This window comes from Varanus komodoensis, unplaced genomic scaffold (genome assembly GCF_004798865.1).
Source record: "Varanus komodoensis strain SLA01 unplaced genomic scaffold, ASM479886v1 scaffold1, whole genome shotgun sequence".
Taxonomy (NCBI): domain Eukaryota; kingdom Metazoa; phylum Chordata; class Lepidosauria; order Squamata; family Varanidae; genus Varanus; species Varanus komodoensis.
Window position 1 is genome coordinate 25,148,888 of NW_025335268.1, and position 25,694 is coordinate 25,174,581.

Below are 25,694 nucleotides of genomic sequence, written 5' to 3' on the forward strand. Positions count from 1 at the left end.
CGTCCCTTCTATGTAGAGGGAAGAGCTTGCGATAGGGCGCGCGCGCGAGGAGAAGAGGGAGCCTCGGCGGCCGCTGAAGAAACGAGCGAGGCGCATCCGCCCGCTGGCTTGCTTGGCAGGTTCCTTTCCCGGCAGAAGCAGCCTCGGAAGCAGGAGAGGCATTCTCCGGAGGTGCCGGCGCCCGCCCCGGACTCCTGGCTGTCCAAAGGCGGCGGCGAGGGGCACGGGCCCCCCTGGGCGAACGGCGAGAGGGTTCTGCAGCATGAGCAGCAGCAGAGTCGCCCGAAGAACTGCAGCGTGGACGGGGCTAGCGGCGCAGCTCCTGCTGGCGGGGCTAACTATTGGCTGTCTCGGGTGTACAATAGAGGCCCAGGTGAGAGGGGTCACTAGGTCGGAGGGGACAGAAATTTGGTTGTGGGGAGAATTGTGGTCCTTCTTCGAGGCGTGGAGCAGGTGAACCTGATCCTGCCCCTAAGAGTTGGAGCTGTGGCAGAAGTGCACACACTTTTAGATAGCACAGTAGCATCCTTGCTCTCTCAGTAAGCCTTCGTGGTGGTCTTCCTCGGGGAGCTCTTGAACCAGTCGCGTTTCCGCTAACTCGGGTTAGCGGATGTTTAATGCAGATTTGTAACTGAACCGAGAGCATGCCAGATGAGATTACATTACACCAAGTAGGGAAAGAAGAACATGTAGAGAGAGAGAGCTCTTTTCTTATTCTGTTTTGATATAAATGAAATGCAAAGTTTGTCTAATCTAGGTGGGAATGCTTTGCATACTCGTAATCATTCATCTTCTCTATCTTTTAAGTATGTCTCCAGCTTCTTTCATGCCGTTGCCCATCATGGAATACAATAGTTAAAATCCATTTTCTTTAAAAGTCAGCTGAGGGAAGAATTGTGTGGCAGAAGCATCTGTGTCCACCCAGCCTGGTGTAATTTGATCTGAACCTCATGTTGGAAGAGTGGGGCAAGGGGAGACAGGTGCTTTTAGGTAAAGTTTGTTCTCTGAGGTAGCCAGACCTGCACAGACAATCAGATTCCTCAGTTCCTCTGTTTAAGGGTGGAAGATCTACACATAAAGCTTGTTGTCCCTACAGAAACAGCTCTAAACATGTTTTTAGCCATCATATTACATAAACTGCTTTGACTGTTTTCCTGAAAAGTAGTATAGACATAACTTCAGATGAACAAATTCATGTATTGAAGAATTTATATATCTCTTAATTATGTAGAGACATCTCCCTGGTGTGTTGTTTTCACAGTGGAATGCTTAAAACAGCTTTTAACACAATGGTGTGTGGCTCTGTTAGCCTCCAAAGTCCATCCTATGGAGGAGTGCAGAAGCAAAAGTCATCTTAGTGCTTCTCTTGCCCTGCTAGACTTAGGTGGCCAATTATGGCTGTCTTTCCTTTGCCTGAGAGAGTGGGAGGCACTGTGTGCTGGCAGAGCCTGACTTCTCCCTCTCCTGTGTCGCTTTCCCTGAATGCCCCTAAAATGCTATCTCCAAGGTCATGGTTGTAATCTCAGGGCCACAGCCAGCACTGTTCTTTCCACACCAGCTGTGATGGTGGAAGGAGGGTGCTGCTAACTCAGAGTCCCAGCTCCAACTTCGGAGCACGTTGCTGAAGTTAGAACTGAAGTTCCAAATTCTCTTCTGACTGCTTAGATTCTGCCCACAACTATATGATTGTTCCAATATGTCCTGTGTGGCGTGACCTTTAAACTTGCCTTTTAAAAGTAAGATAAAATACTGTATGTGTGTGTGAAATTGTCTTAGCTACATCTCATATAGCTGTGTCTTAATGGCTCCTGTTTACCAGGTTAAATGTTGGACAAGGCAACAGGTAGTGGGATGAGAGAGACTTATGTATGAATGCATCATAATGTGATTATGCTAGTGAAACTGTTGTTGTTTTTGTTTCTGTTTGTATGCTTGAGTAGATTTTTAAGGAAAGATAGAGATAAGCGAAAGAAAACAGGAAGGGAAAAGGCTCATATATATGATTAAAAACAATATGATTTATTGTTGTAAGCCGCCCCGAGGCTTCGGCAAATGGGGCGGCATAAAAATGTTTTAATAAATAATAAAAAAAGAAAAAACCTTAAGTGGGATTTAATATTGAAGGTGGTGGTGGTGGTGATTATTTCATTTCCCTATTGCTCATTGCTGAAGTTTTCTGGGTAGTTCACACCACCATATAAAAACAGTAAAATAGAGTATATAAAACAAAATTTTAAAAGCTTTAAAGTATTTCAAAATAGCATTCAGATACCTTTAAAATACAATAAAAGACCCTGCCAAGAAGAAAGGAAAAAGGTGCCTGGATAAACCCATCAGGCTCCTGGATAACCAGGAAGATATGTAAAGGCTTCTGCAAGGAGGGCTATCTTAACCTGGCACAAAAAGATAGCAAATTTGGTGCTAAGCCAGCCACAGCAGGAAGGCGGTTCTAAAGGGGGGGGGCACTACAGAAAAGACCTTTCCCCTATTTGCCACCCTCTGAGGGGGGTTGGCATTTGGTAGAAGGCCCCTGAGGTTGAGGTTAATAGGACTACGTCAGCCATTGTTTTATTGTGGAAGGTGTCCTGGGGTTTTTCTTCTCAGATTGATGGGCAAAGTAAAAAGAAAAATCCTTAGCTTAGAAAAAAGTCGACTGTACAGTGGGACAACAGTTATAACTGGAATAAATTTCTATATATAGTGGAAGAACAAGACACAGAACTTGGAGATGACTGTATTACTAGCAGCATTTTTGAGTTCCTTATGAAGAATTGTGACTAGATTGAGAATTCCTCCTTCTACTTAACAGTTTGTGAATGTATAAATTTTATGTACATGTGCATGAACTGTTAACATTTTTGAAATGGTATTTATAATTTCATTTCAAATTATATGTTACTGTTGAATTGATAATAGCTCTTAAAAGTTTTGCCATGTCCAAGAGAGGAGTAGGAGAGCATGTGAATCCAAGGCTCTCTGTTTGTTGTTCTCATAGCAGTTCTCATAACATTATGACTGAACAATAGTTATAAATAATTTGAGCAAAAATAATATATTTTGACCAATTGTGTATAGTGTTTGCAGGCAGCTTTTGCTGAATGAATTTCAGGCAACATGGTCTACTGTTCCTTCCTTGGATTTGAGTCCTGAGCTAACTCATTTTAATCTTTGATAATTTTATTTTGGTACTGTTAATCGCTATATGCATAAATATACTCTGTAGCTGTTACTATTTATTTCAGGCTACATTCTTAGTTCTCAGCCTGCTTTGACAGAGCTCTCTAATGAGTTTGTACTTGAAGATTAATGTCCTCTGGGTTTTACCTTGTAGTAGTTATGGAGAACTTCCTTGTTTTGAAAGGGTACGTGGCTCTTCTGTATTGGGAGCCCTTCAATAATTATATTTCAAGTTGTCTGGTAAAGAATGATTGTGAATATGATTGAAAAGAAATTTCAACTTATCAAATTTGTACTTGTTAATATTGTTTGATAGTAGGGATGTGGAGGTTCACCAAATGATGTTACACAGCCTACACAAGGCTGCTTGGCTACCCACCTTAAGTAATTCTATACCCAAATACAGTGGGATCATTTGCACATGTGCAGTGAATTTTATGTAGAGAGGGTTAAATTACACTTTCACAATATTAAACATTTATTTCACAATACAAACATAATATATGGCTCTTGGTAGTTGTCTCTTTGAGTAATTGAGTTTTCTCTTTTATAATTAAGTCCATGCCTAAGTTATAGGGCTGCCTATTAACAACAGTCATATCACACTGTCAACCAGTGTGAATTCTGAATTCCAGTGACACAGGCACATTATAGATAAACTCAACAGTAATGCAAGGTATGTTCAGTTGTCTAACTGAGCATTCTTCTATAGCAAGAATGACATCGGATTACATATGTAGAATAATTTAATCATGGTTAGTAAATACTAATTTTATCAATATCTTGGATCTACAGTGTGTATCTGAGCAGAGTGATACCTGTTCTGTGTGTAGTATTGAATGACTAATTTTTGTACAGTCCCAATTCATTGGTTTTAACAATGAGCAACCAAAGGTTGCCTCGCACATCACAAATTCCTGCACACAAGTGGTGTTTCTATGTAGACATTCACATGACTTGTCTGTAGATTGTTTTAAATCACAATTTGCTAAGTAATAACCCCATAAGTTTGGGTTATCACCATATATAGTTCTCAAGAAAATTCCAGCAAGGAAGAGTGATTGAGAAAGGGGTTTGTGCAATGCATGATTATCAGTGTAAATAACTAGATTGTCTCATGAATTCTTGAAGATATTTTTTTTATTATTTTTATGGGTAATTCTTGAGCCACTTCACATTTATTAGTCAAGATCTTGAGTTGCTCTGATATTGCTACTTTATTTTTTCTTTTGTTTCTAGCTCACAGGAGTACTTGATGACTGTTTGTGTGATATAGAAAGCATTGATGAATTCAACAATTTTAAGATCTTCCCCAAAATACAGAAACTTCAAGAACGGGACTATTTCAGATATTACAAGGTATAGTGAGAATGGCATGTGTGAAAAGAACCTATATATCTTTCATCTAGAAATTAAAAGGAAGAAATGGTATAAGTAAATGTTATTTTTAGAAACTACAATTTGGTATGACAGGAAAAATGCATTGGGCAAATTAAAGAGCAATGTTTACAAATACGAATCATAATATAAGCTTAATGCCTTCTTGTTTTGAAGTATTTTAAAAGCAATAACTTATGTGTAGTTGCTACTTGTTGTAGAATCTGGAACAGGTTGAAAAAATGATTTGTGTTTTTTCCTTAATGGGATTAATTGAACCTGCCATTTAAATGAAGAATTTCAAGGTGGGGAGTCAAAGGGCCTCTACACCTTTCCCAAGACAGATAACTTCAGGGGGTTTTAGCTGTGGATCAGCTTTGCTGTGTACAAGCATGAAGAACACAGGATCATGCTGGATCAGATCAAGGGTCCATCCAGTTTAGCCTTCTGTCACACAGTTGCCAGTTAACTGTCTGTGGGAACCCATGAGTAGGACCTCCTGCTGCAAGTAGGAGTGGGGCTTTTCTTGACTGGAAAAAGTTTGCACATACCAAAGCCACCCCAACCAAGACAGCAGCTGAAGCAATGCCCCAGTCACAACTTGGATAAGGTGTCCCAAACCTACCCTTCCACTGTCTCAACTGGGGAAGATTCAGGGTATGCAGTTGTTTTTACTCATTGGGAGGACAAGCAGCGTGCCAAGTAGGAGGAATCCTTCAGGAATCTCCATTCAGAGATAATGGGAATTCTCCCTACACCATTGGTAGCCTCAGCTGAGCAGTGCTCATAGAGGGAGCCAAAGTGTTTGCAAGCTGGATGGGAAATTGAATTAATCTTTGTTTACAAATAATGATAACCAGGCCCAGCTAATGACCTTCAGCAGTTCTTTGATCCAAGGCATATTGTAGTGAAAATAGACTGAAATTAGATAACAGCTGTATGACTTCTGCCAATGTGAAACAAATGCATGCTATGCCTGTTGCTGCTGGAATTTACTTTTGATAAAACTGTTGAATTGAAGATTATAATACTTAAAGTTGGCATATCAGTTTGATAAATATTGGCAAATAGCATGCTGTTAATTCAAAATTATAATCCATCTGCATCCAAACCACATATCTCACTAGCAGTCATGTTAGAAATATTTTTCTCTAATTATCTGTAAACATGTATGTCATTCACTGCACCTTTATCATCTTTTCTTCTTTTTCTCAGTCATGAGCAGCTAAGAATCACAAAGAATTGCATATGAATTTTATTTGAAATACTATGTGGCTTGTACCCAAAGATGTTTACTCATGAAATGTCCTTCAACTTATTCAAGGAAGCTTCTTTGCATTTTGGCCATTTCTGCCATCCTACTGTAGCTTCCCCCAATGGTTTTCTGCAGAGGGGTAACCAGAAAAACTTCATTTCACAAGTATGGTTCCATTCGCTAGGTCCAGCTATGAATCAGTTTGTAATAGGTGCTAAGCTATTTTGCCATAGGCACCAACCACCATTGCCAAGAGATGTTGCATGACCTCACCCCATTGGAAAAAATTATCTCCTTTTTCTCTTCTTTGTGTGCACATGTGTACACACACACACACACAGAGAGAGAGAGAGACTATGTAACAGGTATGATTTTGGTTCCAGGAAGATTTTGAACTGTATTTTTTCAGTATCCAGTAGCATTCAGTACAGATGTAACAGAAGATTCACAAGTTCATGCCTGGTTAAATAAGTTTACTGTACACATTTTAAATAAGCTTAGGCATAACCAATAGAAAGTGTAAATGTTCTTTTTGCATTAATTTGTAAAGATTACTTTCAGTTCCTGTATTTTTATTCATACTAGCATTAGCTATTTTTTTGGCAAGACTCATGATCTTTGTATATAAAAGGAAAGGAAATATGAAAATTTGCATGTAAAGCATGGAATGGAACTTAACTATTTTAAATGTAATATTCTACCGGACTAGATTTTATTTAAGTATTTCTCTAGTCTTAAAAAAAATCTCTTAAGTGTTACATAACAGCTGAGGTCACAGTTGTGTGCTAGATAAGTCTTTGTGCCATGGAAAAAGCTGATTAAGGATATCTGGTTTTGGCAATGGTCTTTCTATTATCCTGATAGTGCTACCATAAAGTCGTAATATGAAATGGTGTCTAGCACTTTAACGCTCAAAATACTTAGGAGACAATTGATTGCCATTTCATCAGAACATAATTAGATCTGTCAAATTATAACCAACTTTGTGGGGGTTGTCTGTAGAATTCTTCTGAATTTATTTTTTTAAATTGTGACATATCATTGGTGAAGAATCTGTGGTGCTCCAGATGTACTATAACTTTCATCATCCGTGCCCATTGGCCATGCTGGAGTCTAATAACATCTGGATGGCCACAGGTTCTCACTTCTGTTTTAAAACAAGCATCACAGACAAACACACATACGCAATGGGCTAATAAAACAAAAATGCAAACAATGAGCAGTTTAAACATAGGGTTATAATCTTCCTCACTGGAGAGTAAAAGTTTGCATGTTAAATATTGGATTACTATATACATTACTGTGATTTACCTGATGTTTGTAATGAAGGTAAAACAAGCAATAACAAGTACCAGTTCCTAACAACTAATTCTATTATTCAGTGGCTATTTTTACACTATTTGATTATTAAAAGGGATTCTTGCTTGAATTGAAACATACAATATGGTTGTCACTTTATTAATAATTACAAAAGGCTTTTCTAACTTCGGTAGATAGGCTAATAGTTTTAAATACATCTGCAGCTTAAAAAAATTAAACCTGTCTATTGCCCTTGTTCAGTTTTGTTTGCCTTTTTTCATTCTTCCGGCCCACCCTGTGAAATCAAGGTAGCTTATTTTAAATTACGTTAATTAAATTATATAAATCAAAAGAATAAGCTTTATTTTTGTTCAATGCTGAAAATATATTTGCACATTACCTTTTTTTCCCTTTTGGATGAACTGTATAACACTCAGAATTCAGGTTCAGGAACTTGTTATGATTAAAAGGTTCTCCAAAATGTAGTTAAGTCAAGGAAGCTGTGGCACCTGAGCTCTGTGATTCTGGTTCATATAGCATGCTGATCATTCATGTGTGTTAAGTATGGAAAGATATTACATGTCTGTACTTCTGGAATTTCTTTGAAATGTGAAGATGGTGTTCATGTGTTAAAAAGCTAATGTTGCAGAAAAACATTCAGAAACCTTTGTGCACCTGTGGATTTTAAATAGATTCTTTTCAATGATTGTGCCTGTAATGAGCATACATAAATACGTTTGAGACTATAAGAGTCAGATATGTTTCCTGGCCACCAGGTATATTTGGGTAATGGTTTAATACATGAGGGCTTTGAGTGTGGCCTATCGGCCAGCAAATTGGTATCCCTATGGCTCTTATTCTCTTGCACTGATGATGAAGTAACTCGATTCATACCACAATGGGTTGTTCTGTCATCTTAGCCAAGCAAATCTAGTATGTGGGAACTGAGGAAGCAAGGGATCGTAGGACATAAACTCTGTTGCAAAGGTGCATGGGATACATGTTGAAGTTGGCTGGAGAGCTGAGGAGGAAGAAGGGCCAGATAGGTAAGTGTTTCAAAGGGAGGCTTAGTGTGTCATGTAAATATGCCCAGTGACTGGGATTATGCAGTCATGATGGGTAAATAATAAACAGAAGCTTATTTTCCTGCCCTGCAAGTTCCAATCCCAAAGTACCTAATTAACCTAAGTTCCCTTTACTGTGCATAGGTTATGTCTCCAGTAAGCAAGAAATGGAAAATACAGTACAAGTTCTAATAGGCTAATCAGATTAGAGAAGTGACTTAATGTCCATTTTACTTTTAAGATTCTTCAAATTTAAAGTTCTTTCAAAATGGATGCTTCAGATTTTGCTTATACTTGCATGCCCACATGTACATTTCACCAAATGATTGCTACTTGCTTATTTTAAAAGAATACTGTAGGTTCAACTGAGTATTGTTTCCCAGTCTCATGTTTTAAGGCTTATTGTTCTGAAGCAAAGGCTCTATATTCTTCAGTTCATACTGACAAACATGTGTATTTTCATTGAATTTAAGGTTAATCTGAAGAGACCATGTCCATTTTGGGCTGATGATGGCCATTGCTCTATCAGAGATTGCCATGTAGAGCCTTGTCCTGAGGTGAGTTTCAAAATAAAGGAGCAGGTAAAAACCCAGTCTCTTCTACGGATAACTTCTTGAGTTAGGAAATACGGTGACGTTTTTATTGGCATCACAGTATCTAATATTGGTAGTATATTTTGATAATGAAATTTTAGTAGGCAAGAGGAGCTCAATTTAAATATCAGGTAAAATATGTAAAATACCCATAGATCAGTGTAGTGGTTCTTCATTCTTTTAAGTCAGGCTTCCCCAGCCTTGTGCCTTCCAGACATGTTTGGACTGCAACACCGAAAATTCCCAATCAGTGGCCCTGCTGGAAGGGAATTTTGCAAGTTCTAGTCCAAATGCCTCTGAAAGCCACCAGGTTGGGGAAGGCTGTGTCAAGTGAATGGTGGTATAGCAACATAAATCCAGGTTGTCTGGCTTTAACTGTCTGCAAAGTTTTGGCCATGATATAAGAACTGATTCTGATTTAAATGCTAACCAGATTTACAGTGCCTAATGAACCAATTTATAGAGAGGTCCAATTGATTTTGATCATGTTAGAGAAATATGCATAAGATTCAAGTAAACTACTTCCAAGTTTTAAACAGTCCATTCTATTGTATGGATACTCAAATGGATTCTTGCAAGCTTGGCTCACTTGTTTACAGTATTCAGCTTCCCTCAGCTCAGTTAATTTTAAGGCAGTGGCGACTTGTGAAAGATAAGAATGCGTCATTATGCCACTTGCATGACTTTTTTGTTTTTGTTTTAGAGTAAAGTACCAGTTGGAATTAAAGCTGGAAGTGCTAACAAAGTAAGTCATATCTTCTGAAAAAGTAAATTAGGGCAGCTTTTCTTACCTCTTTCTTCCCAACCTGCACTCCGAAACCATGTGAAATGCTAGAGCTTGCTGAACCCGTGAAGAGTTAGAATAACATGATGTTAGGTTTACTTGCAAAACCATTGACTGTATTTACTGTTGTGTGCACACATGTGGTTTTTTTTTTCTCTTGTACTTGAGAGAATTCAAACTGGCAGCAGCACTAGAAAGCTAGTATACTAGCTTTACCATGAAAACACAGATGAACACTTTCTACCTTTCTACTCTCCCTCCTCTTTTTCCCAAGCTAGGTAGAAACTAAGTTGAAATTAGACAGGTAGCATGTGTAGCTTGGTCAGGAGGCATCATAAAACAGCCTTCTCCTAAAATGTTACTTTTGAAATTGCTTCTAGGGAAAAATGTAAAGCAGGCACCAAAGAAGAGTGTTCCCACTAATGCATATTTCACATGTCATGCCTTTGTTTTCACATGTGTAATTTGATATATTTCACATGTGGTTTTAAGGACCACAGTATTGGGATAAATAAGAAAATTTGGCAATATGCATACGTACAGAAACATCTGTCTCTGAATATGGTAATACTATTATTCTGAAATATTGTATATATTTAAAACTTATCCCACATGTAAGACCAGTAACATGTAGCTAACAGGCAAACATTCTCAGGGTATAATGTTGAAAACATGGGTGTTGGATATATGATACATATTTTCTTGTCTTTCAGTATTCAAAGACAGCAAATCATACCAAAGAACTTGAAGACTGTGAACAAGCTAACAAACTGGGAGCAATTAATAGTACATTAAGGTAAGTTGTCTTTAAGTGTTATTAATAGGAAGGTTAAAACTTGGTATTTGTGCTGAACAAATTTATTGCTAGCAATACATAGTTAGACAGTGGTAATCTTCTTGCCTTTTTCTATCTGAGCAAGTTCTTTCTGCTGTTGTTGTGTATGGAGCATGCAGCATTTCTACACCAAACATAAGAAACATATTAAATACTACTGTATTTGTAATGATGTGGTATCATTGTATTGTAACTTGCAGTCTGTTGTAAGACAGCAGTTGCTTAACAGTGTTACATCAAGTTTTTGCATTTTGTTTTTCTGTTTGTTTTATGAGATGGTATTATCTTCTTGATTTTGTGATTGGTTTTTAATGAGCTGCCTTTAAGGTTTTATTGGGACTATAATGGATATCTGTTTAAGTTCATCTCAGTAATTATCTCTTAGTTTAAGGATGTAGAAGCATAAATAAAAATAAAAATGCATGCATTAATTTGGTAGTGGTCTTTCTCTGTCTGTTCTACAGCAACCAAACTAAAGAGGCTTTCATTGACTGGGCAAGATATGATGATTCACAGGACCATTTTTGCGAACTTGATGGTAACATTATTTTTTGTTTGCTTTTTTTGAACCATATGCTTTCCAAGGCAGTGTGTGCCTAAGTAAATAAACTCCAAAATTATATCCATTACAAGGGAATGACCTGGTTCACACAAGCTGACAAGGAAGAGTATGGATTGATTACAGGGCTCCATTGAACCATGGCTGATTATTGTGTTATGTGAACCCAGCTTCACTAACAAACAGTGGCTTGTTAATGAATAACAAATCATGGGTGATTTTTATAGGTTGTTCATAGTTAACAAGCTGTGGTGGTTTTTTTTTTTTTTTGGTATGGCTAGGTTCATACAGTGCATGGTGCTGCAGTCCATACTCTGACTTATCACATTGTATGTATCCAGTTGATTCACACACCACTTTCCCTTAGGATATAGGCTGATTTCTGATGAATATCCAAACAGAATGAACCATAGGCTTCATCACTCCACCACCTCAGAGATATCCTGCATATTTACTGCTTAGCATTAAATGTAGTTTGTTGTGTACAAACCAATAGCTAGCATTAGTTTTCCATCCTATATAGCATATACTAATAGCAATTTTCTGTAAGAGTGCCTGTTCTTATGTAACCCTGAACTTCAACTTAACACAAATTAAATTTGTCTTTTTACATCAGTCAAATTATTTGTTTCCTGTTACATTGTTCTCTAGCACACTTCAAGATATAACCATAGTGGATTGATTTTCTTTAGATGAGAGATCTCCTGATGCTCAGTATGTGGACTTGCTGCTGAATCCTGAACGTTATACTGGATACAAAGGGCCCTCTGCATGGAGAGTATGGAACAGTATCTATGAAGAAAATTGCTTCAAGTAACTGGGGAGGGAGGGAAACATTTATTTTGACATGTTTTAAGTTTTTAAATTGCAGAAACATATTTCTAATTTTCTTTCCTTCAGACCACGGTCAGTGTATCGTCCACTAAATCCACTGGCACCAAGCAAGGGTGGGTCAATAAATCCTTTGCAATTTTAAGATGGATATTGAAATTTCAGTACAGCTATGACCTTCAGGAAAGCAACAAGGTCTCAGTGGAAACTGTCCTTTATTTGATGGTTGTTTATCCAATCTAAATATTTTACACACACACAAAAAATGCATTCATGGTCAGTGTCCTCAAGCCAGCTTACACAATTTTACTGTAAAAAAAGGACCAGATAAATGAACAATAAAAACTAAAATGACTAGCAAGCAGCAAAATATCAGCTGGGTTCAGTCCTATGGCCATGAGATGCTGTCTAGATGGTGATAGCCAAATTTGGAGCCCCATCTTTGATCTTGGAAAGTGCTCTGAGGTTGGAGCTGGGACCCTGAATTTGGAGCACCCTTGCAGCTAGTATGTCTTTTCTGGGTGGGGGATGCTTTCTGGAGTGCAAGAGCAACATCCTGCCAGGATATGAGGAATCCTGTTGGTGCCTCAGCCCATCTTCATGAAGAAGGATAAAGCACTTGGCCAAAATTGGCCTCAAAATGCTTTGCATGGTAGAAGGTGCACAAAGGTAATCCTTGCCTCTGTGCTTCTCCTGCCTTCCATTGGATGCCATTAATCATCAGGTTCAGTGAGTTTTGGGCAGCCACACTGCATAGCGCTGCTAAAGATTCCAAGGTCAAACCAACATATTGATCAATTGGACTCAGAAATAAACTAGAAACTCGTGAATAACTTTAACATGTGGGCAATATGGTACCAGCATTCAGTCCTGGTAGCAATGTAGCCAGCATTCATTTTTTATAGTAGACTAACTTGGGCATTACTAGAACATAGAGAACCAGAGCTGCTTGGTTGCACCTGGCATGTTAACTTAGTCAAAGACATTATGAGATATATATGCCATTTGTGCATACATCAACAATGCCGGATCCAGAACTGCAAACCTGATTTGTATGGGGTTACACTTCCTATTAAAGAACAGGTTAAATTACATATATTTCTTTACTCCCCAATAGCTGAAGCTTTCTGGGTGGTGAACAAGAGTAATAAATACAATGTAAAATAAAACATCATAAAATTACATAGAGGAAAAATGCCACATTTAAAGCCATGTTTTTACAACTATATAGCAAAAGCTAGTCCATTCTGCTAAGCCTGCAGAAAAACAGCAGGCAATATCCTCATACCATGTGCTATTAGGTGTCAGTAAATTCCTCAGCAAAGAGGGCTGTTCTAAGCTGGCAACAAGTAGTTGGTAAAGATGATGTCAGATGGACCTCAGTGAAGAGATCATTCCGTAATTTGGGAGCTACCACAGAGAAGGCTGTCCTTGTTGTCACTAGCTAAGCTTCCCTCAGAAGTGGCATTCATATGGCTTCATAGGTTAAGATCTGGGCTAAGAAGCATATAGGCAGCCAAGTGGGCAGAATGGGAGTTATATATTGGGTCCATCTGATCCCAGTTATCAGTCTGGTTGCTACATTTTGCTCAAGCTGCAGCATCTGAAGTGTCTTCAAGGGCAGCCCTACATAGAGTGCATTATAGTAATTTACTTTAGAGATTACCAGAGTATTACTGAAGCTAGGCTATTCCTGCGCAGATTGGGCTGTAGCTCGGAGAAGCACTTTGTGCCACTGAAGCCACCTGAGCCTCAAGTTACAAAGATGCATAATCTTCTCATTGAAACAGAGTGCAATGCCACCCAGAGCAGGTTGAGCACCTGCCATCCAGTCAGAAGAACCACCAACCAAAAGCATCTCAGTCTTGCATGGACTGAGCTTCACTTTGTTAGCCCTCATTCAGTCTATTAATGCAGCCAGTCACTAGTTTAGCACATTCACTAGTTTAGCACATCCTTACCTGCTTGAAAAAAGTGTGTGTCATCTGTATACTGATATCAGTATCCTCCAAAATTTTGGATGACCCAACCCAGTGGTTTCATTTAGATATTGAATAGTCCTCAATCGGTGACCTGCCTGAGGCCCTTGAATAGTTTTCAAAAGGCTCTGGGGGATATGACTGGTGGCTATGCCAAACTCTGATTTCTGGAATACAGAGGTGCCCTGGACAGTTAACACATTCACTCCTGAGCATCTTCTCTGTAGTAGAGCTCATACACTCCCATTATGCACCCCTCTGAAAGCCATGAAACAATACAAGATCCAGCTAGAAAGCATAGATAGAGAAAAACTCCTAGTAAATGCAATCAAGTCCTGGTAGGTGCTGATAATCAGGTATTATTGGGACAGTTGTATAGTTGTGAAGAAGTCATGAAATCCTGAACTTCCCCAGATAAAGTGGCCTCAGTATGGATGTTGGCATCCCCCAAGACCAGCAGTCTGAGGGACTTCAGCATCACAACTGAGACGATCTCTCAGCAGTGGGGTTGATAGGACACTAACAGAATCTCTGATCTGTCCTGCTGGCTCAACACCAGATGCAAACAATCCCACTAATAGTCAAAAAAAACCAGAGAGCCTGGAGGAAGAGAGAGAATTCTATAGACCATGGCTTAAACCCGCTCTCCAACTCAGATCTACCTTGAAGCTGAACCAAGTCCTCTGGTGGGCATAACTGGAAGAGACTAGCTCCTTGTTCACCCACTCAGCTTATCCTGTTGTATCAGCTGTCCCACTGACTATTAAGTCATGGGTAAGAGTGAACTTGCTCTGGTCTGGCTTTCAAAAGCAGCATCCAGTGACCCAAGGGCAGACTTATAGGGCAACTACTAGACATACAGATATAAAGAGGACCAGAGCACAGCACAGACACTGTCTGGAGTGTGCTCCCCTTACCTGACTAGCCCTCCTCCCAATGCCATATCTCCCTCTACCCATCATTACTCATTGTAGAAATTCTCCCAGTTAATCCCATGACCTCCCCCTCAAGAGTGCAACAGAACCTAAAGGCAAGATGTTAGCGGGGTGGCCTTTGCCGTGCTCCCCAAGGAGCAACCCTCTTTGGTGTTGTCCTCTTCAGGGTCATTGCTGACCCATAATAAGAGCCTTTTTGCTGCCAATTGGCAATCAGCCCAGGGAGTCTGTTCTCCCCCCACCCTTCTGTTGCTGATCATTTTAGCAGAAACCAGCAGGTGTTCAGGGCACAGCCCCAAGATGGAAGTAAGGCTCATTTGCTGATGTGTGTCCTGGCTGGCTTTCTATACTGACACCTGGGCTAAATAGATCCACTTTGTCTCCACATAAGAGCCATTAAACCATTACTGATAGTACCTCTATCTTGTCAGCATTTAATCAGCATTTAATGATGCAGGATAACATCTTCTTGTTTTATTGTGTGACATAGATAGAAGTTGCAAAGCTGGTTCTTTACTAACCTGTGAATTGTAAAGTGGTTGTACAAATTTTAGTTCCTTGGGCTCAATTAGATTAGCAAATAATAAAAAAAGAATACTGTCCTTTGTATTTTAAATGTTCATGTTTGTATTATATGAGTTAGTTATTTTCTTGGATCTATATCTAAAACACAATAACTGATAGTGTGAGCTGCAATTTTTAAAAAATGCTTTAAAAATAACAAATGTCTGTTTTTCAATGCCAATATTAGAATAGAATAAATTATATTACTTACCTCCTACAACTTTCCTTTTTTTCAGGAGAGGATGATGGTGAGTCTTTATACTAAAATAATATTCTTTCACTTTATCTCTTAAGGCTCAGGGCAAATAAAAGAGAACAAGCAAAATACGCTAGATCAAAGGTCCCCAATGTTTTTGAAACTGTGGGCACATTTCAAAATTTGGGAAACTTGGTTGTCATCACCACAAAAGTAGTGACTTGTCACTTTGGCATCTACCTATCTGGTCTATTCTACCTATTTTCAGCAGCATCTTATTCAGGAAAAGCCTTGGTTTCATGTCTGTGGGACACCACAACATCTCTCTAATAGGTGACTGACTGATTCAGCTAATTGCTGGCAGTCAATACAGCTAATGCTTCTTTCGGACAAATGTTTTGGCAATGTGGTAGTGTTTAGTAGGTGCTTCTTTAGGGGAAAAAGTTATTCAGATATATTTTGTACTGGAAGGTTTTTCAGAATTCACTGCTGTATGCACTCTTTTATCATGGAAATTAACAATAGTCAGCATAAATGACTCCATGTCCTTTTGACAGCTAAAAGACTGATATTACAATAATGAAAGGCTAAACATCTTATATAATTTAATGACTTGAGAACCTTTCAATGCTTTCAGTATTTGAACAGATGGAATATTGATGTCATCTTCAAATAGATTCTTTCCTTGATATGCTCTGTTTTTGCTAAAGCTTATGTAAGCAGTTTGTATTTCATATGCATTCATTGTGATAGTTATATATAAATTCATGTTTTATATATTTAAAAAAACTTTCTTTGAGGTTGTACATTTAGGACCCCTTCACAGACACTGTTGAAGGTGTCAGAAGCCACCTATTAATAATGCTTGTGCTACATGAACAGCTTCAAAATAATCCTGCAGATCTTTCTGTGAGGATCAGGGTAGTGCTGAGCATTGTCTCCAGGCCTGGAGTTGGAAATCCAAAATATTCAATAGCCCCCGTAGACTATGGAATTTTAGGATCGTTTTCTCCATCTTGAAAATCAAGGATTATTTTGAGACTTCTTAAATGAGTTTTTTTTCCCCACAGGAGAATCTTTCTATACATGGCTAGAAGGTAAATAAAATTTAGTAAAAATGGTAGTGAATATTTTCAGAATAGAATGTTAGCCTAGTTATATAAGTAGAGATTCATGTGGTATCTAGTCCATGCAAATTCATGGCAAAGTTAACATGTTAGTCCCTTCTACAGGATTTAGTCAATTTTACCTCAAAGATTATAATGATGAAATTGGTAATATGCTTTTTAACATCTTGGCTCTAGTCACTTTTAATGCGAAATGAGGAGCTGTGCTATTAAATCATTTGGATAAAAGGCATAAAGGCACAATCAATAGTATAATAACCTATTAATAGACTTAATAGGGCTGAGTCAAGCCACATGTTGGAATGGTTATCTAAGTTTTACAGCATAATCGGAGCATAAGCATAAGAAAGTCATCTATATGAGTGTTGTATTACTTGTTGATGCTTCCCCCTCCTGATACAGCTCCCCTGTCTCTGCTCATGCAGTTCCGGATCGTATTTCCCCATGTATGTATTATTAAACACCATGTTATATGTATGAACTGTACTTTCCCCATGAAGCCCAAGCTTGGGGAACTACTTAATGAGAACAAGCCAGGATTCAAAACCACAGTTTTATTGTGGTTTTGTCTCTGTTGCTTGGATTCTAATGTAACCTTTGGTGAATGAAAGGGTTTATTCTATCCAGTGAAGACTGAGGATCATGCTGGTGGAAAGAAAGGTGACTTTCACTGATCTCCATCCTCCTTACACTGTTCTGAGAGTAACCCGATGCTCTAGAGTACATCTTAAGAGAGCAGAAGGTTACTATGAAGCAAAGGGGGGATCTGCAAGTCTTGTTTCTTCTTCCTTCTGCCAGTAGGAGCAATGTCTGAATCTAGTCCATTAACAGGAGCTTCCCCATGTTTGGATGTCATAGGGAACTGTGATTTGTTTAGAAGCTGAAAAAAATTTCCTTATGGCCATCAAGGAGGAGGAGTGGTGAGACTGTGTGTGCCAAAAGATTATTGTGGCTCATTTACATAGTAAGAAAACATGGTTTCTCAATACATTTGAATTGGACCATTAGTCATACTTGCATCAATTCCATTTTTAATTTCATACTTTATTTTTTCTCTAGGTCTTTGTCTTGAAAAGCGTGTGTTCTATAAGCTCATTTCTGGACTTCATGCTAGCATCAACGTACATCTTTGTGCAAATTATCTACTTGAAGGTATTCAATATTTTTAAAACTGCAGTTCTCTCTATTGTTATGGAAAGCATTTCTGTGTAAGCGTAATTTAAACAACCTAACACAGTTTCTTTAAAAATACTGTTTTTCTCTGTTCAGAAACTTGGGGGAGACCTCGTTGGGGACCTAATGTCAAGGAATTCACCCATCGTTTTGACCCTACTGAAACAAAAAGTGAAGGTCCAAGGCGGCTTAAAAATTTATATTTCTTGTATTTGGTGGAACTGCGTGCATTGTCAAAAGTTGCACCATATTTTGAGCGTTCAATTGTAGACCTTTACACTGGAAACTCCCAAGAAGATACAGAAACTAAATCTCTCTTGCTAGAAATCTTCAGAGACACGAAGTAAGTGTACCTTCCTAACAAACAGTTAATATGCAGCTAGGTTCAGGCAGTTGAATGATGTTGGCATCAAAAAAGTATTGTGTATTAAAAGTATTAAAATGTATAAGAACAATAAGAGTGGTAATTGGAGTCTGGAATGAAATGAAAACAGCTCTTTAACATTTCCTATAAGGATATCAACCACTGGCAAAACACCCCTCATCTGGTAGCTGTTACAGTTGTTGTGCAAAAGAGGAATTCTTTTTTTACCATTTTGTTTCCATAATGAAAGGAAAAAGCATCTAGCCTTGAAGAAGCTGCTAACAACCCACTTCACACCCCAGTCCCATAGCCAAATATATTGTGGTAAGGGGGCCTAAGCAGTCAGGGAATCGCTGAAGAAAATCTGGAGCTAGAGATGTAAAATTTTTGAAATATTGAAGCCCCAGAGGAAAAAAGTTAGGGTTTGTGGAAAAAGTGGATTTTTTTTGTAAAACTGCAAGAAATGAAGTATCAGCAGGCACCTTTACAGGCTGAAAGTAATTTTGTTAGGAAATTACTAACAAAATTTAGGAACTTAAAATGTGTTATGTATAACAGCAAAAAAATCCATGTTTGGCATATTAACAATACAGTTTATTAAGACAATCACAGACTCATTTACTTTTTAAAGTGTTTATTTTTTATTTATGTCCCAGACTTTAAAGAACTTTATTTTTCCAGTTTATGAAACACCAACAAATAGCAATAAAACTGGAAACCATCAATATTCATAAAACAAAATAATATCCTTCAGAGTGGCAAGCAGACATAAAGCACTCATTCCCATAAAAAGAACTGAGTAAAATGTGTTGGGGGCTGAATTCAGTGAATATACCTGAAATATAATCACTCTCATTTTCTGAACTATTGCCAAAAGTATCAGCATTTACTACTTTATCTTTGTCTTCCTCATAGTTGTCGTGGACTACTAAAAACTGAAGTTTTGCCCAGATTGAAACAGATTCTGTACTCTATCACCTGTCAATTTACTTCTTGACTTTGTGTGAGCATTTCCAAACTTTGGCCAGGTTCTTCCACATTCTGGTCAAAGTGGAGGAATCTGAAGTAGGCAGGAAGCAAGAACAGTCAAAAGCTGTGCTGTATAAAGGTTTAGTTTTCATGTTGCAAGAGGAATATGTTCAGCAACATCCCAGATTGCGTTCCTATACCAAATCTCAGAATACCTTTCCTGCTTGTTTTGTAATCCTGTTGAAGGTCCGCAGCAGTGCTTTCATCACTTATATTTATACCTTTAAATTTTGGATCCAGCAGATAATGAAACAACAGCTAACCAAAAGTGTGTGGGAAGTCTGTAGCAAGACAAAACCACAAAGCACTCAAGAGCAAGTTTACTTCTAGTCAACACTTGGACAAAATACAAAATTATTAGCACTATATCTGCTAATAAAAGAGCTAGGTGAATGCTGAAAAGTCAGAGTAGGGTTGAGAGGGCCTCACAAGCTACTCTAGTTATTGAAATCTCTTTGCTCCCATCACATGAGTTTTTCTTGATGCCTTATCAGCTGTAACCCTTGCTTCACTTCCTGCAAGTCCTCTTATTCTGCTCTCTCAGAGCATAAGTCAGTCAGTGGTGGTAGATTCTCTGTACTAGAAAATATTTACATTACTTGACTTACCAGAAATCAGGGGTGTACAATCTTTCCAGCAAAGGCAACAATTAGTGTGGGTTAAGAACAACATGAATGTATAAATGTGCTCCATTTCTGCAGTGAGCATGGCTGAAGGAAAAAGGGGCAGAATCAAAGTAGCATCATAATTTAGCTTAAAGCTTTTAATGCTGATAACTCAGTCTTAAGAGAGGCATTTAGAACAGAGAAAAAATGCACAGATTCTAGATTTTCAGTTAGTTGGAAGAATGCAGTTGGCATTATCTGGGGGACCCTAGAGGGCCAGATTTGGTGCTAAGTTCTGAGATTTTGCACTCTTTCCCTAAAGGATGTCCTTTAGCTACTTTTGTATGGTTTTCTTACCAAAGAATGACCTTGGCACTGGAATCACTTGGGTCTCTTCAAACTCACAGCTAATGTGCTGTCAAGATCACTGTCTGCTGAAAAAGCAAAGTAGGAAGTGATCACGCTTCAGATTTCTGCTGCTGATGAGATCAGTGTTTGCTGAGAAAACAATGTAATGTGCAGCTCAAGGTTAAGAGTTTAAGCATTTTTGGCCTTCATCATCTAGCTAATGAACTGGAAAAAATGGCTGGGGGCACAACTGGAGTGGTGAAGTTGCACAGCTCCAGTAAGCTGAGTGAGCTTACTGGAGTGCAAGGACATGTATCTGTTTAAGCGGAAAGATAGTATGTTCACTCTGTTAAAAAAAATGTAAAGAAAAGTGGGAACTCTGCATTCAGTCTCTGGAGGGAGACCTGACACTAAGATCCAAGCAAAAACATATGTCATAGGGCTGACAGAAGTTTAGTTTCTTGCCCCTGCCAGCAGGCACACTGCAGAGAGAAAGTGGTGGATTGCCAAAAATGAAGCAGATACAACCCTTGCAGGTATGAGTTTCATTTGTGGACCTTTCCTCTGCTTGATGTTCTAGGGATACCTCTTTTGTGCTTAGCCTCACAAGCCAGAGCACACTAGAAGGACAAGCCCTATTATGTATGCTTTTATTGGGATCCAGCCCTATATTTTGACTAAAATGTTTTAAGAGATTAGCCATTATGCATTACTGCTGGTATTGAAGACTCCATGTACTTGGGTGAGCCTGGAACTTAGGATTTGCCACTTGGAGATTTTCTGTCGCATGTTTTCCACTACTGAAAAATTTCCAAGTAATTATAAAATACAGAATACTTTTAGAAGACTATGAACAGTAAAGTATGATATATCCAAGTATATTTTAACAGTTCTATGTAATTTATTCAGGTCCTTCCCTATGCACTTTGATGAAAAATCCATGTTTGCTGGAGACAAAAAAGGGGCTAAATCTTTGAAGGTAAAGTAATTTCACTGACATTTAAATTATGCAAACAAGAATTGTGTCGACATTAAAACCAGGACTTAAACCTGTAAAGATAGTTAAATTGATCAAGTACTAGATAGATAATTTGAAGAAAATGGAACTGGCTTGATTTGATTAATGATCCAAAGAATAGCATTATTTTGTCAAAAATCTTCACTGTGGATTTAATTTGTACACTTGATTGTTCAAATTTCCATTTGAACAGGAATCCTCTCCAAGATTTAATCTATTTCTAAATATTCACAAGTTTGAAAAGCACGTATTGGAGTTGTCGGGGGACTTCTGGAAATAATGCTACCAATAAAACTCTGAGCACTTATGCTGGTGGGCTGTATCTCTCATCAGAGGAGTCTTCGGTGTTTCTTTCTTAAATGAGTCATGATAGAATGCATTATTTCGGTGCTATCGTCACATTTAAAGGTCACATTGATAGTGCTAACTAAGAAATATGCTGTATCTTTGTTAAGTCAGTGCCAACTACTATTTTTTTTACCTTTAAAAAAAGAGACTTGCTTACTTTTGTGAAATATGTTAAGCATTACTAAAACTAAAGCTAAGCTGCTTAAAAACACAGGTATGTAATACTGCCCTATCTCAACCATAAGGACATTGGGAGTGCCCGGCTGGCTTATAACCAGCAATGCTCTTGTGCTCAAATTCTCTCTTTCCTTTCAGGGCTGATGATGCCTAGTGACACCACCAGTGGAGCTGGTACACGATCTGTGGTCACTGCCCAGTCACAGTTTCCACTTCTGTGATCAGAAGTGATTTTGCAAACTATTGTTTGAGCTAGCAGATTTTAGCAGAATAGCAGATTTTACATCAAGTATGGTTACCTCTGAAAGGAGATGGGTAAATTTATGCTTATGGGAGGTCAGTGAGGAGGAAGAGTGTGTCAGTCCTAATGGTAACTGAAAGAAGATAGCTTTGCCTCTGGCCAATCCCAAGAAATTCCTTGCATTGTAAAGAGTTACACTGTCACTAAAAAGAAGCTTCAGTCGAGCTGAATCTTTTAAACAAGCTTTTTCTTTATTGGTAGGAAGAATTCAGGTTACATTTCAAGAACATATCCCGCATAATGGATTGTGTTGGATGTGATAAATGCAGGTTATGGGGGAAGTTGCAGGTATGTATTATTTCATTATTTATGGAGTAGAATACAGGATGCCAATTTTTTTTTCTCATGCTTGGCCAGCTATCATATTCTTATGGTTCCAGGAATTTAGGGATCTCAGTTAAGATCGTACTTACAGCCTGACATATGGAGACAAATTTCTGCATTTTGTGGCTGGTTCATATCAGTGCAGTACAGTGTATTTGCCTGTGCAGTGCAGTGTATTTCGCAAAAGAAATTACATCCAGCTAATTTCCATCTTGTTTTATTAAGTTTGCCACAAGTTTAACTAATAATTTCTAGTTGCACAGGCTGTAATAAAGGCTGTAAGCCCGTATTATTCCTCTATGTATAGTATCTATTTTCACAGTAATAGGGATGTATTTTAGCAGTTAAAATGTATTACTTGTAGTCTTCAGCTTTCATCTACAATTGCCTGAGTGCACTCTCAGTCACATATTGAAACACACACCCTCTGCCACTTTCCCATTGCACTTTCTCCAAATATGGAGATTTCCCCAAGTCTCTGGAGCAGATTTTGGTAGTACACAGAGGTGCTACAGTAGAAAGGAAAAACAATTTTCACAGTGGTTTCCATTCCATTAGCAGATGGACATGGCTAGATACTACTCCTGTATTCCAAAAATTTTGCAAGGATAAATTAGATGCTTATATTTTGATGAGTAAAGAATTTATTTTAAATACTGTTTTAGTCTTCCTTTCATTGGTAATCAATATATTCATTGGATTTGAAAATACAGTGGTGTAGGACTAGGAAATGTTATAAATAATATGAAAGATGATGGAAAAACTACTATTGGTTCACTGATAAAACAATGCTTGGGTATTATAGTCTCACTGTTTAATGGCCATTCTTTTTTAGACTCAGGGTTTAGGAACTGCTTTGAAGATCTTATTCTCTGAAAAAGAAATAAAGAACCTTCCTGAAAATAGTCCATCAAAAGGTTTCCAACTTACCCGGCAAGAAATAGTTGCTCTTTTAAATGCATTTGGAAGGCAAGTTATTACCTTTACTTTTGTTTATACCTATATAGGCTAGAATGCCTCTCCTAATACGGCTGTGATTTTTATTTTACATATTCATTACTCTTTAGGGATAGACTGCCCTCAAGGCATTCCATACAGAAATACAATTCAAAATAGAATTATATAAACATACAATCCATCATGCTTACGTGGAACATTTTAGTTAATCAAGATATTAGAAAAATTTTAGGTATTCAGTTCCCTAATTTTTGAATTGAGAATAATATTCTTTAGTGTGTTGGACTTCAGCTTCACAGAGTGCGTGTATATTGGTGATGGTAAATGAGACCATTATGGGGCAGAGCAATCCTCTGGCCTCTAAAAGAGTGGCTAGATGGCCATAGTGTTGTTCATATTCCCACCTTTAAGATCAGAATATCTCTGCAGCCGTGGACCAGGGGATCTGTGTTTGGATCCCTGTACAGGCAGTACTGAAAGAACCATACGGGCTGCTTCTCTGAGGTTGTAAGGGTAACTTTAATGCATCAGGAGAGGAAGACACTACCAAAATACCATCTATCCTAGCAGTGCCTTAGCCTCCTTCTGTCCTCCTCATCACTGCATATAGGCAGCCAAAAATTGGCCATCTAGCTGTTTTGCAGGGTGCAAGGAACGTGGAAGTGATTTAGGTGGCAATCTCATAAGATTGCACCCAAATTCAACTTTGGTTGATTTTGCAAAGAAGAATTACAAAGGAGGGAGTTGAATGTACCAAGGAAGTTTTTACATCTTTAGGTTGGTTACACTATGCAATTGTGTTAAACTCTGTCTTTTGCTTTCCCATTGCAGACTTTCTACAAGTATACGGGAACTGCAGAATTTCAAAGTTTTATTAAAACAAACAAGTTAACAAAGAGTTTTTATCTACTGGTTAGAAATAGCCATTAATTTGACACCATGAAGAATGAAGCCACTTTATAAAAACTGTTCTAGAGGAAAGTAACTCTAATAACAACTTGAATATTTAAAGTAGAAAAGGTTAGTCATTGGACAAGATATTTATGAACGAAGTACCTAATTTTAAACATGTAAATTATGTTCATTTCTTCTATTCTTCCTCTCTTTGTACACTTCTTGTACCATCTTTTGATATGAACTTTTATTGTTTCTCTCTTCTATTCAGAGACTCTTACATTACATCAAATTGCAGTAATTTCATCCAGACTGCATTGTCCATGTGGAAAAACACAGCAGTGTTGCCTAAAAATAGCTGGTGGTGATATTTTAAAATCTGTATTTATTTGAAGGACCAAAGTTTTGTTAAACAAGAACTTTTCCTTGTTGTTCTATATATTTGACTTGTTTGTAACAAAAAGGGGCCAGTCAGGATTTCAGTAAAATAAGCCCCTTGGCATCCAGGGGAGACCAGCTTTCTTTCACATTCTATTTTATGTTCATACTTGCTTCCCTGTCCCCCTTCCTGAATTTTACATTTGTCTATATCACAGCCATCTTCTCTACGAGGAGACAAGATTGAATTGAAAACCCTACCCCAGAGTCCACCAGTTTTTCTTATGCATGTCTGCTGAGGGGGCCTTTAGAGTTAAGTGCTGCTAGCTTGAAATGGTTTGATCAAGCCTGCTATTGGCTCTCTACTATATAGCCAATTTCTCTATTTACATAGAGTGACACATTTAAAGTATCCCATTCTAGGTCTTTCAAGAATGCTGCCAATTCCTCTTATTCTGGTTGTCCTATAATTCAAGTACTATAGGAAGAATAAAGGCAAATGACACCTTTCACAGAAGGACACATTTAAAAGTTAATTTTTGGAACTCAGCACTACCTATGCAATCTCCAATTGTACCTTAAAAAAGATATACAATGTCTGTAATAAAACTGGTGTACTTTGCAGAAATGCAATCCTCAGTCATTAACTACAGAGGGGAATTTATTTTCATCACTGCAGAGCAAGAGCAGATGATGTGTTTTTTAAACCTTTAAATCTGCAGTAAGAATTCTGTAAATTGTGATGGAAGAGCTTATTTGAAGACGGTAATGTAATATTTGTACTTAGTAAGGGATGTTTGAGTACAGCATGAATGTCAATGTTGATACAGTATACAGACTTGTACATATTATGTTTTGCTTTGATAAGTAAAACATTCTTTATAAAATGAATTAAAAGTGCTCTTAAACTCTTCAGATTTAAGAAATCTTTGTTGGTATTGTGCGTATGTATGATTATATTGTGTATATAAGCAACACTGTTCTATAACTTTGTAGAATAAAATATGTAATGAAAGATGGGGCAGGTGGTGGCAGGGGTTCCATTTTTACTCAACTATCATTTTGCATGTAATCAGTGAAATTTTACCTATGAAAACTTTACAGATAGGTTTTTTGTAAGATCTAAAAATTTGTTGAAGTCAGTGAAAAGTAAACCATCCTTTAGACCTCATTCAGCTGAAGATTTTTGAATTTTAAGGCAAA

The 25,694-nt window shown here is 37.9% G+C and overlaps 2 protein-coding genes across 2 annotated transcripts in view; one reads left to right on the plus strand and one right to left on the minus strand.

Annotated features, from left to right (window-relative positions):
• On the plus strand, positions 1-25,406 carry ERO1B (endoplasmic reticulum oxidoreductase 1 beta). Its single transcript, XM_044419951.1, has 16 exons — positions 1-373; positions 4,417-4,536; positions 8,646-8,729; positions 9,469-9,510; positions 10,263-10,345; positions 10,849-10,922; positions 11,636-11,756; positions 11,844-11,890; positions 15,489-15,500; positions 16,519-16,545; positions 17,635-17,727; positions 17,845-18,091; positions 21,004-21,073; positions 22,140-22,226; positions 23,098-23,231; positions 24,051-25,406. Exons 1-16 carry the CDS (start codon positions 263-265, stop codon positions 24,109-24,111), a joined length of 1,413 nt encoding a protein of 470 aa, XP_044275886.1. The 5' UTR covers positions 1-262; the 3' UTR covers positions 24,112-25,406.
• GPR137B (G protein-coupled receptor 137B) overlaps positions 21,412-25,694 on the minus strand; it is a 32,262-nt gene continuing 27,979 nt past the window's right edge. Inside the window, exon 7 of the mRNA XM_044419973.1 lies at positions 21,412-23,134. Coding sequence (XP_044275908.1) covers positions 23,128-23,134 — 7 coding nt within the window. The 3' untranslated portion in view covers positions 21,412-23,127. The remainder of the gene's footprint in view (positions 23,135-25,694) is intronic.